General features: G+C 39.1%; 1 protein-coding gene across 1 annotated transcript in view; it reads left to right on the forward strand.

The window, feature by feature from the left end:
* Window positions 1-8,436, forward strand: part of LOC108529275 (contactin-associated protein-like 3) — a 219,639-nt gene extending 211,203 nt beyond the window's left edge. Inside the window, 4 exon segments of the mRNA XM_017871463.1 lie at window positions 3,112-3,342; window positions 3,568-3,639; window positions 7,393-7,489; window positions 7,491-8,436. Coding sequence (XP_017726952.1) covers window positions 3,112-3,342; window positions 3,568-3,639; window positions 7,393-7,489; window positions 7,491-7,575 — 485 coding nt within the window. The 3' untranslated portion in view covers window positions 7,576-8,436.
* Window positions 8,437-17,197: the final 8,761 nt, after the last annotated feature.

Raw genomic sequence — 17,197 nt, forward strand, 5'->3', positions numbered from 1 at the left:
TTATTATATAATCTTTGTTTCCTTCCAAAAAAAGGAGAACATGGAATTGAAAGTGTTAATGTTTTCATTCAAGGATGGTATATTCAAAGGCATGTAACTTATGGTATAAAAATCTACATTCAAATTCAGCAATGAAGTATATAGTAAGAAGCAACTGATCTCAGAAAATTATAAATATTAATTTTGCCTGTCCTTGGAGGTAGAGATAATCATCAAAGATTAATAAAACACTTTATACTTTGAACAACTATATTTTAGGATTGGTTCTGCTATAACTTTTTTGCCACTCTCACATCATTTAGTAATTATACCAAAACTACACTTTTATATTTAGATTTGGAATTATATAGGAAGTGCTTTCTTTAACTTATAGTAAAATAGACCAACAAGTTGGCTCATAGAGAAGCCACTAATTTTACAAAGAAAGTTACCCAAAACACTCTGTTCTAAGTTATCAATATATTTCTCTGGAGTCTCTGTAAATCTTTGATTCATCCATTCATTTAAAAATATTTGGTGAGCATCTACTATGAACAGTTTATTAAGAGAAGTCTGGTTGGGCGTGGTGGTTCATGCCTGTAATCCCAACACTTTGGGAGGCCGAGGTGGGCAGCTCACAAGGTCAAGAGATCGAGACCATCCTAGCCAACATGGTGAAACCCCATCTCCACTAAAAATACCAAAAAAAAAATTAGCTGGGGTGGTGGTGCGTGCCTGTAGTCCAAGCTACTTGGGAGGCGGAGGCAGGAGAATCGCTTGAACCCCAGAGGCGGAGGTTGCAGTGAGCTGAGGTCATGCCACTGCACTCCAGCCTGGGGACAGAGTGAAACTCCGTCTCAAAAACAAACAAAAAGTCTGCCCTAAAATTACATGATTCTTCTCTAAACTACAACTATTTAATGTAAACCCATCTTGTATCATGTCAAAAGATAAAAATACTCTTACACTTGTTAAAATGGTGTGGCAGACTTTATTCAGGACTACGGCAATAGGTATAGGAATTACTGGAATGGGGCTTTGCAGTTGGGGAAAGAGATTGAGCTGAACTTCAAATACAACAAGGAAAAGTGGGGATTCATAGCCGAGGAGCAGAGTGGCTGTGGTGGGGTGTCTGAGTGGAAAATTACAAAATAGGAGAGAGTAATTCTTGCCAAAATGACTTACCAGGATTCTTGGTGAAGCCAGGCCAGGGTAGTCAGATATCACCTGTCGGGTGATGAGAGGGATGAAAAGGTGGTGATTAGATATTGAGGGTGATCAGATACTGAGGGTGGGAGATTTGGGTTAAAACCAAATTGGCAGAATTCTAGGTAAGCTGGACGATGAAAGACCAAAGGTCAGGCTGGTTGAGCAGAGAGCTTAGAGTAGCCTGACCAACATCTGGTCATGGGGAGAGTCTTTGTCGATCCTGTCAAAGTTCTTTCTTGGAAAAAAATAAATTATGTAAAGATTCTTGAACTGGAAACATCATAGAAAATATAAGTGTAAGAGAAATTGTCATTCTGGTCAGGATCTAACTGTACTAAAGTAAAACCAAAGAAAGAAAGGTAAAAGGTAAAAGTGAGAGCAGACAGACAGAATTTCCCAAGCCTCCCATTTAGGGAAGAACTGTTGGGGGGACCCCGCGGTGGGGTCGGAGGGAGCCTCCCATTTAGGGAAGAACTGTTGGGGGGACCCCGCGGTGGGGTCGGAGGGAGCCTCCCATTTAGGGAAGAACTGTTGGGGGGACCCCGCGGTGGGGTCGGAGGGAGCCTCCCATTTAGGGAAGAACTGTTGGGGGGACCCCGCGGTGGGGTCGGAGGGAGCCTCCCATTTAGGGAAGAACTGTTGGGGGGACCCCGCGGTGGGGTCGGANAGAGCTTAGAGTAGCCTGACCAACATCTGGTCATGGGGAGAGTCTTTGTCGATCCTGTCAAAGTTCTTTCTTGGAAAAAAATAAATTATGTAAAGATTCTTGAACTGGAAACATCATAGAAAATATAAGTGTAAGAGAAATTGTCATTCTGGTCAGGATCTAACTGTACTAAAGTAAAACCAAAGAAAGAAAGGTAAAAGGTAAAAGTGAGAGCAGACAGACAGAATTTCCCAAGCCTCCCATTTAGGGAAGAACTGTTGGGGGGACCCCGCGGTGGGGTCGGAGGGAGCCTCCCATTTAGGGAAGAACTGTTGGGGGGACCCCGCGGTGGGGTGGGAGGGAGGGTCGGGAGAAAGAACCCGTGCCATCGATCATCTCATTGTTGGGAGTGGGGAAAGGTGGAAAAAGAGGATCTTGTTTTCATGTAATCGTGTAAAGGAATAATTTTGATTGTGAGGGCTAGGGAAGTTGAGCTCTCAAACTCACAAAAGGGAAAGCAGGAAATAAGAAGGAAACTGATTAAACCAGCAAAATAAAAGGAAAAAAGATGAAACAATCCTGCGAAGTAAATAGTGTAAGATAAAAAAGAATAAAATCAGATATAGTGGTTATTCCTCTAAAGACGAATGGACTCAATTCTGTCAAACTAGGTTTAAAAATAACAGTTAAATGCTCTTACAACATTGAACATGAAGGGGCCTGAAAAAAACCAGCAGGCAACAGCTGATAAATGTAAGAAATGCAGCACTACTTTCAGATAACATTGAATTTAAGATTGGAATATAATCGAATCCTAAGAGGGATATTATCTGATGACAAAAGATACAGTTTATTTAGATAATATGAAAGTCATCATACAAAATAGCAACTATAATACAATAAGCAAAACCAGAAAGGATTTGCAGAGCTCTGCCCTCATCTCCAAGAGTCGTTTTTCTGTCATCTCCGGATTATTGACTGAGTCCCATTAAAATTGTATTTTAATGCTGTATTTTAAAAATTAAATGGCAGAGGATTTCTTAAATGTATGCCATTAACTGCTTTCCTGTGAAGCTCTGGTACTTGCAGCGAGCCAGCCATCCGGACTTGCACAAATCTGTTATCATAACCCTGACAGTGGAAATGGTTGCCAAAAGTAAAGATTGAGGGTGACCTCCCCTGGAGTGAAGGAACAAGGGGTTTGGAGGGACTTTCGAGGGTCGCTGTCTTGCAAATGCGCCGCTGCGCCCTAACTGTGTGTCCCCTTCTGTCCTCAGAGGCCGCCGGCGCGGACCCGGACACAAGGCGGGCAGCGGCGAGCGGCTTCACTGGCTGCCTCTCCGCGGTGCGCTTTGGCCGCGCTGCTCCCCTGAAGGCGGCGCTGCGCCCCCTCGGCCCCTCCCGGGTCACCGTCCGCGGCCACGTGGCCCCTGGGAGCCGCTGCGCGGCGGGGGCGGCGTCCGGCTCCCCGGCTCGGGAACTGGCTCCCCGACTCGCGGGGGGCGCAGGTGTGTGGCCTTCCACCCCAGCGCACGCGGAACTGCGCTCCTCTCACGTTTGTGAATTTCTCAAAAGCCTTCTCTTCTGTCTCTGTCATCCTCCCGTTTTTCCTTTTTTAAAATCTATTTCTGTGATGTTCTTAATTCACTTTTAATTGACAAAAGCTGGTATGTGTGAATTGTGGCGTGATTAAATCAAGCTACTAAACATCTTTCTCCCTTTCCCCGTTTTAGGTGGTTCTGGACCAGCGGATGAGGGAGAGCCCTTGGTTAATGCAGACAGAAGAGGCTCCGCGGTCATCGGAGGTAACAAGGCCCTGAATGACCTGTTGTTTGTCATTATCGCTTTAGATAATGATGCATTGCTTAGCACAATGGGAAATATATGTAAGAACCAACACTCAGTGGTGAGGTCACAGGGGTGCTATGTATTGCTTTGTGTTTTTCTGGTTTTTGTTTTTTTCTATTTGAGACAGGAGTCTCCCGCTGTCACCCAGGCTGGAGTGCAGTGGCGAGATCGCCATTCACTGCAACCTCCGCCTCCCGGGTTCAAGCGATTCTCCTGCCTCAGCCTCCCGAGTAGTTAGGATTACAGCCGTGCGCCACTATGCCTGGCGAATTTGTTGTGTTTTTGGGAGAGACAGGGTTTCTCCATATTGGCCATGCTGGTCTCGAACTCGGCCTCAAGTGATCCGTCCGCCTCAGCATCCCAAAGTGCTGAGAGCAAAAGCATGGCCACCGTGCCCGGCCTTCCTTGATTTTCTGAGGCAGTATCTGCTGATTTCAGCTTCCCTGGGGATGCTCAGTGTGTAAGAATTCTGCTGAAACAATTTTTTTGAAGAACAGTTACAAAACTAATAATGAATTTGAAAATAGCTGTATTCCCTAGGACATATGGGATATTTGTCAAGGTAATGGCAACTGCTGGACGGACCTAAAGTAATTATGTTCAAAGCAATGGAAACCTCAGCTAATTATCAGAGCACACACTTTATAGTACTTTCCTTCAATGACAAATGGCATGATTTAGGATACTCCCATAACAATGTTTCACTTATTTAAGAAGTTTTAAATGCACACATTATTTAAAGTGCATTATTATTTTAAAGTGTACAATTCCCTGTCATTAAGGACATTTACAGCAGTAGCCATTGTATGTTTCACTTTTAATCATACTTTGACAAGAACTCATCTAATAGGCTAAGAATGTTTTGCGGTTATTTTTAACTGAAGAAAAGTAAAATTAAGCACAGTTTAAAAGTATGTTTAGGCAATGAAAACTTTTTTTCTTAAATATAATTTATTTAGAACTGGTGCAAAAAATAAGCATTCACCTTTCCTTGTCAATTAACGAGTGAATTATTGAAATTTTTTTTTTTTTTTGAGATGGAGTCTTGCTTTGTTGCCCAGGCTGCAGTGCAGTGGCGTGATTTTGGCTCACTGTAAGCTCCACCTCCCGGGTTTACGCCATTCTCCTGACTCAGCCTCCCGAGTAGCTAGGACTACAGGTGCCCGCCACCACGTCCGGCTAATTTTTTGTATTTTTAGTAAAGACGGGGTTTCACCATGTTAGCCAGGATGGTCTCTATCTCCTGACCTCGTGATCTACCCGCCTTGGCCTCCTAAAGTGCTGGGATTACAGGCGTGAGCCACCACGCCCAGCCGAATTATTGCAATGTTGATTGTATTCTTATTCTGCAGAATCTATAACACATACAAAAGTAAACTAGGTGTGTTTGTTTCCTCCAAAATGACAGAAAACAGTTTCGACATAATAAAGTTTTGACTAAATTTGAGTTGGGGATATTTACATTTCCATCACTATCTCAATTCTTTTTCTCTTAGAAATCAGTAAGGTGTAAATTAAAAATACATGACCTGGTGAACAAAACTGTTTTAAAGTTTCCAGTGGGAATGTGGTCAATAATGCATATCTAAAAGGTATACTTGTGTGTTCAAGTTTAAATACAATACAATCCTAAATCCTGCCTTTTTTAGGAGATTTTTTTCATTGCAATGCAAATGCAATTTCAACATGCCGAACACTTTCAGACTAGGTTTCCAAGGCCTACAGACATTTACACAATGTCAGGGATAGTGCCCAGCTTTTGGTGATAAGGAAATGGGCAAGTTGATAATAGAACCAGCTCTTATCTTTGGAATTGTATTATATTGCTTGTGGTCAAGTATCACTGGCAAGATTGACTGAGTAAATGTAGAGAAACATCTTAGCAGTGTTCCCTTCCCCTGATAAGTTCTTACTTGGTTTCTGAAGGAGGCGATGAAAAGGAGTCTGGAAGGCTTCCCCTGGGCTCTCCCAAAGGCAGTTTGCATTTTCTAATATGGACTGGCTGAAGATATAAAGTAATATTTTTGTGAAGTGCTTTAAATGTACGATGTAGGCAGTAAAAGCGTGGGGGAGGAAATATAATTTCTCCTCATCACTCATAAGTTTGTAGTTGGGACAGACCTCTGATTAACAAGAGAAAAACAAGCCAGTTTACTAAGGCATGCAGCCCACAGCATGTGGGAGAAACCTCAGTGAAAGTCGAAGCGCAGTGGCTTAGAACTCTGGCTCATCTTCAACAATACATTCGTGGGGAAATGACTGACAGGACAATGGAAAGCAATTTTAGGCTTCCAAAGGCGAGAAACCATGGGAAGATAAATATGTGGGAAGAAACTAATGGAGTATGTGTGTTTGTACATGCTTCTGCTGACATCCCTGAGCTGATAAGAATGGTCTCCGGTACAAGAGAATTTACATCCTGTCTTTAGGTGAAAAGAGGGGAGGCTCTAGAGAGCTCTTCCTCCATTGGCTGCTTCTTAATTGCCTTTACCTCAAAATATTTGTCAAAAAGGCATATTTGGGGGTGACATATTCTGATTACCTTCAGAAGCTTGTCTTTATATGTATTTATTTCTTTTAGCATAGATTTTACTTTCATTTGTCACTAATATGATTGCTTCAGTAAACAGCATTCTGTGGCATGGCTTCACGCTTTAGCACTCTGGCTCTGAATTAAAGCCTGAAACAATTTGTAAAGATACTGGTACCCAGGCCTTCCATTCATTTATTCTGATTTACTGACTTAGTGTGCAGCTAGAGTCGAGAATCATGGGCACTGCTAATGGTTTCAATATTTTAAAACATTTCACCTACCTCTTTCAAATAATCCACATTCCAGGTAAAAAAATAATAATAAATCTGCCTGCATTATTTTTGGTAATAGGGCTTGATTACATATATGCTACACTACTGCATTTCAAAAGTATAGTATCATAAAAGTATTTGAAAACAATTTTATTAAAATGTACCCATTTCATTGTACTAATGATAACATTTAATGATCTATGATGATGCTAAACACTCTATACTTTTTAAATGATTTAAAATTTCCCACTTGTTAACTGAAGGATGCACGTGGTCTTAGAGACGTATATGTCTTTCTTATTTTAAATCTGAAAGCATTATCTGAAACCCAATCATCATATACCTGTAGGGAAAAAGTGTAACACAGCCACATCCAAAAGTCATAGTAGCTCAGCAGTATGCTAAATGTCATAAATTACTTGGCGTTGGCATTTCTGAGTTTTGATGTTTTCAGTTTATAATATAATAGATGGTTGGTTTATTTTAACCAAACTTAAAAAGCAATGATGTCTTCAAAGCCTCTGATTGGAGCAAAAATCACCATTTATATTCTGACATTGAGGCCAGGCACGGTAACTCACACTTATAATCCCAACAATTTGGGAGGCCAAGGTGAGAGGATCACTTTAGCCCAAGAGTTCGAGACCAGTCCGGGGAACATAGCATCTCAACATAGCATCTCTACAACACCCCATCTCTACAAAGAATAATTGTTTAAAAAAAAAAAAAGAAGGTAGCTGAACGTGGTGAAGTGGCCTATAGTCTCAGCTACTTGGGAGGGTTGAGGCTACAGTTAGCTATGCCACTGCACTCCAGCGTGGATGACAGAGTGAGACCCTCTCTCTAAAAAGAAAAAAGAAAAAGAAAAAAGTTCTGATATTTTATTTTTTCTTTTTCCTCCCTAGGTGTGATAGCAGTTGTGATATTTATTTTGCTTTGCATCACTGCCATAGCCATGCGCATCCATCAACAGAGAAAGTTACGCAAAGAAAATGAGTCGAAAGTCTCGAAAAAAGGAGAGTGCTAAGACAGCTCTAAACAGTGAGCTCTACGTGCAAAACACAGCCCATGAAAGCCAGAAAGAGTGAGTCTTCTGATTGGCAGCTGTGGCTGTCTCTATCACCGTGACTGTGGACTTGCCTGCTGTTGCCAGCAGGGTGCACACAGTGGGTGCAGTGCTGTCACCTGGCTGAAGCCCTGCAGCCTCAGCGCCTCTGGGAGGCCCCTTTCTCCCTCCGTGAAACACAGTCCTCCACGTCAGTTTCCGAACGGTGAGTTAGGTATGGCCATGAATCACCGTTCAGTAGCTTCCCCATTCAGACTCTCTTCCAAAACTGCAGTTTGATCTGTGTTAATAATTGTGGGGTTTTAGATGAGAAAAGGATTATAAAGCTGTGACCCTACTTTATTTTTTAAAAATGACAGAACTTTTGTTCAGATGTGAAAGACAAACTTGCACTTTGTTAATGGAAAATGCATTTGTAAAATGCTTTTTTGTTACTTGAAAACATATCTGGGATCCCTCTTTTTGGCCCTCTGCTGCTGTTTATGAAACAGGAAATGCTTCTTGGTTTACCTTCACTGGCTTTTCCATAGTCCTGGAATCCAGAGCCAAGCGGCCTACCCAAAATTTACAGCCCGTTTCTTCCCCCGTGTGATGGTTAATACAACACAGGAGAAGCCTGGAAATACTACCGTCATTTTGGTGTATTGCTTTTCTAATTGACTGTTTTAATCATTTTGATAAATTTTAATGTTGAAATTAATATTGAATGTTAGCTATGAAATTTTAGTATTGAATTTTGTAATGGAACAGAAAATCGGTAGGTAACAAGATGCAAGAGGATGTCAATACAAGATTGTCTGCCTATTTTTCTTTGTAATTTGTAATTACAGTTTTTGTAAATTGTGATTATGTTTTTAACTAAATTTACAACCAGATATAAACACTACTTCTTACACAGAGTTATCCTTTATTTGTGTCATTAATACCTGAATGAAACATCATCCTAAACTTATTTCCCCAAAATTTTGAGAGGTCATATCTGTTTTCCTCTATCATTCATTTCTCTTTTTCTAAAAGTTGTTACTGATATGCCTTTAATTTCCTGTGACTCTGTTATGTTGTACAGAACATCTTTTCAATTTATTAAAAAAAAAAATAGCTTAACTAAAGATCACTAATTCCTTTTCTAACTTTTGAACTGCTCTAGGTATAAATATCATTGTGTATTATCTCATCTAATTGCTTTTGGAATGTAAACTGAAAGCTGTTCACTCCAAGAAAAGTTAGCATTTATATGTTTATTAAATCTGCCATTCTGATCACAGGTTTATGACCATGGGGCCAAATTTCCATAGATTACCCAAAGTTGAATATATGCTATTAACTGGAACATGTCTCATTAAGGTTTACATACACACTAAGACAGCAAAGGATTGGAATTAACTTTATGGAGACAGTTCCAAGGACTAATATTGAAGCAGTGGTTATTTGATAATGCATGGAACCACCATTTGGATTCAATAAACCAATTATATAAAAGCAATGATGCTACAGTCTTCATATTCCACATACCAACTGCCTAATGAGAGGGTATATTTCTTCCACATCAGGGCAAGTTGAAAATATACTGATTCAGCATTACTATAACATAAATGAGTTTCCATCTTCTCATTTGTGTTGTTTTGAAAGAATGAATACACTGTCTTAAATCCTCTCTTAACAAATGATCTCTTCTCAGAATACTACATCTGTATTGAAAGTACAGACAGCCCATTGCTCACTGCACTTTTTGCAAGACAGCAAAACGGATGCATCAAATTATATTGATATATCATCACCATCAATCTTTTGTACTGATTTTCAGACTTAATCTTATTTGAAAGTAAACTCATTTTTAAATAAAATAAAAAATATTTTAGGGAATGCTCTATAAAATTAAAATTACAAAATTACATGCTGCTATTAAATTTATGCAAAAATGGTGGCAGACCAAATGTATTCTGTATTGGTTTATGCATTACTTTACCCTTCTTGTATATTTTGAGATTATTAAGATTTTGTTGATCTTTTTGAATTTGATATTTATTTTAAATTATTAAACGCAAAGTGCAAGAGATAAATATTTACTGATTGCTAGATGTAAAATATTTCTGAATTGAATATATTTAAACTTCTGCCAGAGAGCAACCATCTAAACAGTCAACTTACTAAATCTAAATAAAGTTACTTTTTATTGTTGCAGAGAACTATTTAAATGTTATTTAGATATGTAGATGCTGGTTGCAAGAAACACCTTTTTGTAATATAAAAGTAAAAGCGTAATAATGTCCCAAATTTTGTCTTCAAATTAAAAAAGAAAATAACATATAATTGCCATTCTTCATTTGAGAAAGCTGAAGATTCTGATGCTTAAAACTTCAAAATTCTAATATTAAAATAGAGTGGTTAATGTGACATTGAAGGCTTCTCTCTGTAAAAGAGTGACACTGGTGCACTGTGGTATTATCTCAACATTTTTGTCCAAATTCACCTTAGGAAATCACTGTAAATCTTGATTGTCTCCTAAGAGTAAGTATTATGCATAAACTTAACATACTTTGATAGTAGTTAGTACTGGTGCATGACATGTTCTACCCCGTGTCTCTCTTACTGTGAAAGATCACAGTAAATTTAACATATTTTCACCCAGACTCTGGATGATCTTTCATTGTAATGGAGACATGGAGTGGAATAAGTCATATATTAACATATAAGATTTTTTAACCTGCGCCCTCAGGTTTATACATGAGACAAAGATAAGGTTGTAAGAGTTAATTTCTTCAGGTAGACAGTACTAGTAAGTTGTCATGCTTGGACTAAACTCCTGACACTTCTCTCTCTTAACTTCAATCCATAGAGAAGCCCACCTTCCTGCCTTCCCAGTATTATTTAGCAGAGGCGAGAATCATACTAGGCGATTTGATACTCTCTTTGCCTAGACTGACAATAATTCTGGATCTTTGTGCACATCGTCTCTGAAAGAATATTTCATGGGAAATCTATTTTTTATTTTTTATTTTTTGTGTACATACTAGGTGTATATATTTATGGAGTACATGAAATGTTTTGATACAGGCATGTACTGTGAAATAAGCACATCATGGAGAATGGGGAGTATCCATCCTCTCAACATTTATCCTTTGTGTTACAAACACTCTACACTCTTTAAGTTATTTTAAAATATGCAATTAAGTTTGTATTGACTATTGTGCTATCATATAGTAAGTCTTACTCTTTCTATTTCTGTTTTAACCCATTAACCTATCCCCACCTCTGCCCCACCATTATCCCAGCTGTCTACCACTTTTTTCAGCCTCTACTAATCATCCTTCTACTCTGTATATCCATGAGTTCCATTGTTTTGATTTTTAGATCCCATACATAAATGAGAACATGCAATGTTTGTCTTTCTATGCCTGGCCTATTTCACTTAACATAATGATCTCCAGTTCCATCCATGTTGTTGCAAGTGACAGGATCTCATTCGCTTTTATGGCTGAATAGTACTCCGTTGTGTATGCGAGCCACATTTTCTTTATCCATTCGTCTGCTGATGAACACTTAGGGTGCTTCCAAATCTTAGCTGTTATAAAAAGTATTGCAACAAATAAAAGAGTGCAGATGGCAAATCGATTTGCATGGCTTTTTTCTTTAATAAAACATTAATTTCTTCATATGCAACTGGAAGGCAAACAAATGCTCTATTTACTTAGTTTATTCTTGAATCCATACGTGAGGTTATAATAAATGGATTATTAAAATATACTTGAAGTTGGGGAAGAATGATATGGACACGTTTTAAATCAAAACATGATGAATTGGTTGTTTAACCTTCTATCTCATTGGCCAATCTGGGGCAAGATGAAAGTATTTGTAAACACTGTTTTGGCAATTAAGTGTAAAGAGAGAACCAATTTTTTAATTAAAAAATTGAATTCCAAGAATTATAGAGCTTTTCTATTGGTAAAGACATGAAATATCATAGAGTCCAATGCTTTCCTCCTCCTTCACACCTCAGGCTAAGCTCACTGCTGATGCATTGTCAGAACAGCCACTTATGGTTTCAGTTGGTATACTTGAGTGCAAATGTGAATAATGTTTAAGAAGGTTACATAAAGTTGCCATTACTAGGAGTAGTAGCAGAATTTATTATGGATTAATCATATCGTCAGGAAAATGTACTGAAGAACTACTTCCTGTGGTATTTTTTTTAACAAACTGATAACACAGTTTATTGCCTATAGGTGGAGGATTATGAACTAAAATTATATTTTTGCATTTTATTGTGCCATTATATATTTTAAAATGTGAGGTTCACATTGTTGCATTTGCTCTGCGAATAAAAATGTCTAAACTCATAAGATGAACTTTTAGATTTTGCGATATGAAAATTTCTAACTTAGCTAGTTTGTGATGGTACCTAAACATTTAAGAAAGCCCTTAAAATAGAACCTCTGTGGCTGCATGAGCACTTTGTATGACTCATATCACATTTTAACTCCTTAAGCAAGCCAGTGAGGTAAATCATATAATTATCCCTATTCTTGCAAATTTCACAAAGGCCTTCACTGCTTTGATAAAATGTTACACAGATAATTACTGACAAAAATGGGTTAGAATGCAGGTTCTGACATTTCTAGTTCCTGACCAATTCTACAAGTTGCCCTGCTCCCATAATATGCTCCAGTCTACAATGTTCATCTTAATCTGCAGTGAGTAAACATAATTGACAGCTGAATTTTCTTCTTGTTCCAAATCTTTAGGATATGATTTATATACGTTATTTACATACATACATATGTATGTGTATGTGTGTTTACACTTACGTATATATATATTTTTTCTTATTTTACTTCTGGATAAGAGGGAGTAATAGGGAGCATATTTACCCTCTTAACTCTCCTGCATGAAGCAACCTCAAGCCAGACAAAATACATGAAACAACGGTTTTCAGTACACTGGACATCAGCACGGAATGTCATCCCTGAAGGATGGGAAACAAATAAGACGTGTGCTGTGAATATCCCAGCTTACAACCTGAGAGAATTTGAGACAGCAGTGTGACAATGGAGATAGCTTAAGGAAGCCTAGCGGGTGTCTGAGTGGAGTAGCTGTTGCTGCGAGTTCAGGTACACGAAGGTGGCTAGAGATTGCAGGAGGAAGTGCCAGCGAGGAAGGAGCTGCACTTGGAGAAGATTTTGCAAAGCTGGAGGGGGTCCCCCTTCAGTGTGTAACAAAGTACATGAAACCACCTGAAGCAAGGGAAAGAAACACTCAATTACAGCAGCATTTATCAACCTTCAAAAAACTATTATTGACCTCCTTAAGGAATCTTTTTAAACATCGTCTTTTCTAGTCACCTCTCTATTAATTTTTTTTTTTTTTTTTTTGAGATGGAGTCTTGCTCTGTCGCCCAGGCTGGAGTGCAGTGGTGCGATCTCGGCTCACTGGTCTAGGTTTTTCTATTGCTGGGTCATTTTAGATTAATTGATTTTTATCCTTACTATAGGTCCTATTTTCCTGCCTCTTCACACAATAGAGTTTTGGTGATCTGTGGGACAACTTCAGTTGACTAATCTATGTGTAATTGGAGTTCTCAAAGGAGAAAAGAGAGTGGATGGATAGAAAAAATATTTTTAAAAATTAATAGGTGAGCATTTTCCACATTTGATGCAAACTATAAACCCATAGACCCAGGAAGCTCAACAACCCCAAGTGGGGGTACTACCACATCACAACACATCATAAGCAAATGGATCAAAACTCAGAGTGGTAAAGAGAAAAAGACAAGTCTTACACAGAGAACAAAAACAAGGATGATACCAGACTTCTTTCTGGAAGCAATGCAAGGGGAAGGGCAGTGGAGCAACATCTTTCACGCTTCCAGTGAAACACCTTCCAACCAAAAGCAGCAAACTGTCTCTCCTAGGGTTCTATGCCCAGCAAAACCGTCTTTCAAGAAAGGATGAAAGAAAGATATTTTTCAGACATACAAAAGTTAAAAGTAATTTATTACCAGCAAACCTGGACTATGAGAACAGTGTAAAAGCCTTTCAGGAAGAAGGAAAATAAAGAACATCTTCATGCAGATAGAAACATGGATCCATACAAAGAAATAAAGAGCACTGGCAATAGTAACACCATCAGTAAATATACAATACCTGCCCTTATTACTTAAATATCTTTAAAAGACAATGGGCTGTTTAGAAATCATATCAGTGTCATGTGAGTTCTGCAGCATGAGTAAAAAAGTAAAATATATGACAACAACAGCCTAGAGAGACTAAATGGAAATATAGTTTGTAAGGTTCTTAGACTGTGCATAATGTCTATTAAAAGTTGGCTATTACAAGTTATCTTTAAGTTAAAACATCTGTATACTATAATCCCTAAAGCAAATGCTACAGTAACAAAAACAGTGATAACTAATATTACATCAATAAAAATTATTCGATGAAATAGAATAATTTTTTAAATGCTTGAAAGTAGACAAAAAGATGAGAAAGAGGACAAAGAACAAGTGGAACAAATAGAAAACAAATAGCAAGATATAATATAAAAATTTGATAAATTTGACCTTAAAATTAACAACTCTTAAAATACATTGTTAAGAGAATAAGAATCAAGCTACAGACTGGGAGAAAATATTTGCAACACTTTATTTGAACACTGTAAATTTTTTTCAGAATGTAGTTCACAAAGAACTCAACTCAATTAAAAAGCAAAAATAAAAAAGGAAAATAATGTAAGAAAAATTGACGGCTGGGCGCAGTGGCTCACGCCTTAACCCCAGCACTTTGGGAGGCCAAGGTGGGCAGATCACGATGTCAGGAGATCAAGACTATCCTGGCTAACACGGTGAAACCCCGTCTCTACTAAAAATACAAAAAATTAGCCGGGCGTGGTGGCGGGTGCCTGTAGTCCGAGCTACTCAGGAAGCTGAGGCAGGAGAATGGCCTGAACCCGGGAGGTGGAGCTTGCAGTGAGCCAAGATCTCACCACTGCACTCTAGCCTGGGCGACAGAGTGAGACTCCATCTCAAAATAAAAAATAAAAAAAATGGCAGAGCTATGCCAATGGACAAAAGCACACAAAATGCTCAATATCATTTTGTCATTAAGGAAATGCAAATTAAAACCACAGTGAGTTATTCTGCCCACAAAAATGGTTATGATTAAAAATATTGTCAGTACCACGTGTTGAGAATGTGGAGCAATTATAACTCTCATACATTATTGTTGGAATGTAAAATGCTACAACCACTTAGGAAAAACAGTTTAACATTGTTTTATATAATTAAGCATACATGGAACCTATGACCCAACAATTCCAATCCTAGGTTGAAAAGAAATGAAAACTTATGCTCATCATAAGACTTATACAAGCATGTTTACAGCATCTTTACTTATAATATCCCCAAACTGTAAACTGCCTAAAAGACCTTCAACAAGAAAATGGACAATTCATGTGGTATTCATAATGAAATACTCTTCAGCTATAAAATGGCCAAAACTACTGGTAACTGCAACAAACATGGCTGAAGCTAAGAAACCTTGTGTTCAATGAATAAATCTAGACACTAGAGAGTACACTCTGAAATCCCAGGACAAGCAAAACTAAGATGTAGCAGGAGAAATCATGTATCAGTGGTTACCTGGGATGAAGTAGGACGGGAGCTGACTGCGCAGGAACACAAGGGAAGTTTCTGCAGTGAATGTTCTATGTCTTGACTGACTATGGTTACATTGGTGTGGATATTTGTCAAAACTCTTTGAATTTCATATTTGGAATTTGTATATATGTATATAAATTATACTTTAATAAATATGTATGTGTATGTATATATGTATATATAAAATACATTTTGATATGTCGTGATGTCTATCACTTCACAGCATATTAAATTTCTATCACACCATATTATATTTACATAATGGAAAAAGATGAAAAGGATGCTGTATTTTGGGGAGATCACAAGAGATTATCACCTTTATTTTTTATACAAATATGTATAAATCTGTCACAGTACAATACAAATGTCAAAATGTGGTATTTTCACTGCTCTATAAATTTTTATATGTTCTATGTATGTAATAAATGTTAAAAACTGTTACTATGTTGTATATGTTTATTTGTTCTGTGTGTTTATATGTTCACTGTTCTATAAATTCTCATATATGGTATACTATACAATCAAGTGATGAGCTGCTCAGTAAATAACTGCTGAACACTCTACATCCCTCATCATGTCAAGCATTTCACATCCTTTTTCCCGTAGTCTTCCCCAGTAGACATCTGACTTGAAATTACATTTTCATCCATCATTCTGGAGAAACCTGGAGAAACAGCTAGACACAGGGGACAGATTCCTATACCTTGCTCATTGTGCCTTGGAATTACACATATTGAAATGTTGTAAAGATATGCTTCATTTTTATCAACATGGCTATGTGAAATTAGATGTCAACTCTACCTCACTTCCAACTTTTAGGAGGAATCCAGATAGTTTATTAGAAAATAGAAGTGCAGGGGGTGGAGCAAGATGGCCGAATAGCAACAGCTCCAGTCTCCAGCTCCCAGCGCGACCGACACCGAAGACAGGTGATTTCTGCATTTTCAACTGAGGTACTGGGTTTATCTCACTAGGGAGTGCCGGACAATCGGTGCTGGTCAGCTGTTGCAGCCCGACCAGTGAGAGCTGAAGCAGGGTGAGGCATCGCCTCACCTGGGAAGCGCAAGGGGGAAGGGAATCCCTTTTCCTAGCTAGGGGAACTGAGACACACAACACCTGGAAAATCAGGTAACTCCCACCCCAATACTGCGCTTTAAGCAAACGGGCACACCAGGAGATTATATCCCACACCTGGCGGGAGGGTCCCACGCCCACGGAGCCTCCCTCATTGCTAGCACAGCAGTCTGTGATCTAACTGCAAGGCAGCAGTGAGGCTGGGGGAGGGGCTCCCGCCATTGCTGAGGCTTAAGTAGGTAAACAAAGCCCTGGGAAGATCGAACTGGGTGGAGCTCACAGCAGCACAAGGAGGCCTGCCAGTCTCTGTAGACTCCACCTCTGGGGACAGGGCACAGCTAAACAACAACAACAACAACAAAGCAACAGAAACCTCTGCAGACGCAAACGACTCTGTCTGACAGCTTTGAAGAGTGCAGTGGATCTCCCAACACGGAGGTTGAGATCTGAGAACGGACAGACTGCCTACTCAAGTGGGTCCCTGACCCCTGAATAGCCTAACGGAGACATCCCCCACTAGGGGCAGACTGACACCTCACACCTCACACAGTGGAGTACACCCCTGAGAGGAAGCTTTCAAAGCAAGAATCAGACAGGTACACTCACTGTTCAGCAGTATTTTATCTTCTGCAGCCTGTGCTGCTGACACCCAGGCAAACAGGGTCTGAAGTGGACCTCAAGCAATCTCCAACAGACCTACAGCTGAAGGTCCTGACTGTCAGAAGGAAAACTATCAAACAGGAAGGACACCCACACCAAAACCCCATCAGTACGTCACCATCATCAACAACCAGAGGCAGATAAAACCACAAAGATGGGGAAAAAGCAGGGCAGAAAAGCTGGAAATTCAAAGAATAAGAGCGCATCTCTCCCTCCAAAGGAACGCAGCTCATCGCCAGCAACGGATCAAAGCTGGTCA

This window comes from Rhinopithecus bieti, unplaced genomic scaffold (genome assembly GCF_001698545.2).
Source record: "Rhinopithecus bieti isolate Rb0 unplaced genomic scaffold, ASM169854v2 scaffold_6063, whole genome shotgun sequence".
Taxonomy (NCBI): Eukaryota; Metazoa; Chordata; class Mammalia; order Primates; family Cercopithecidae; genus Rhinopithecus; species Rhinopithecus bieti.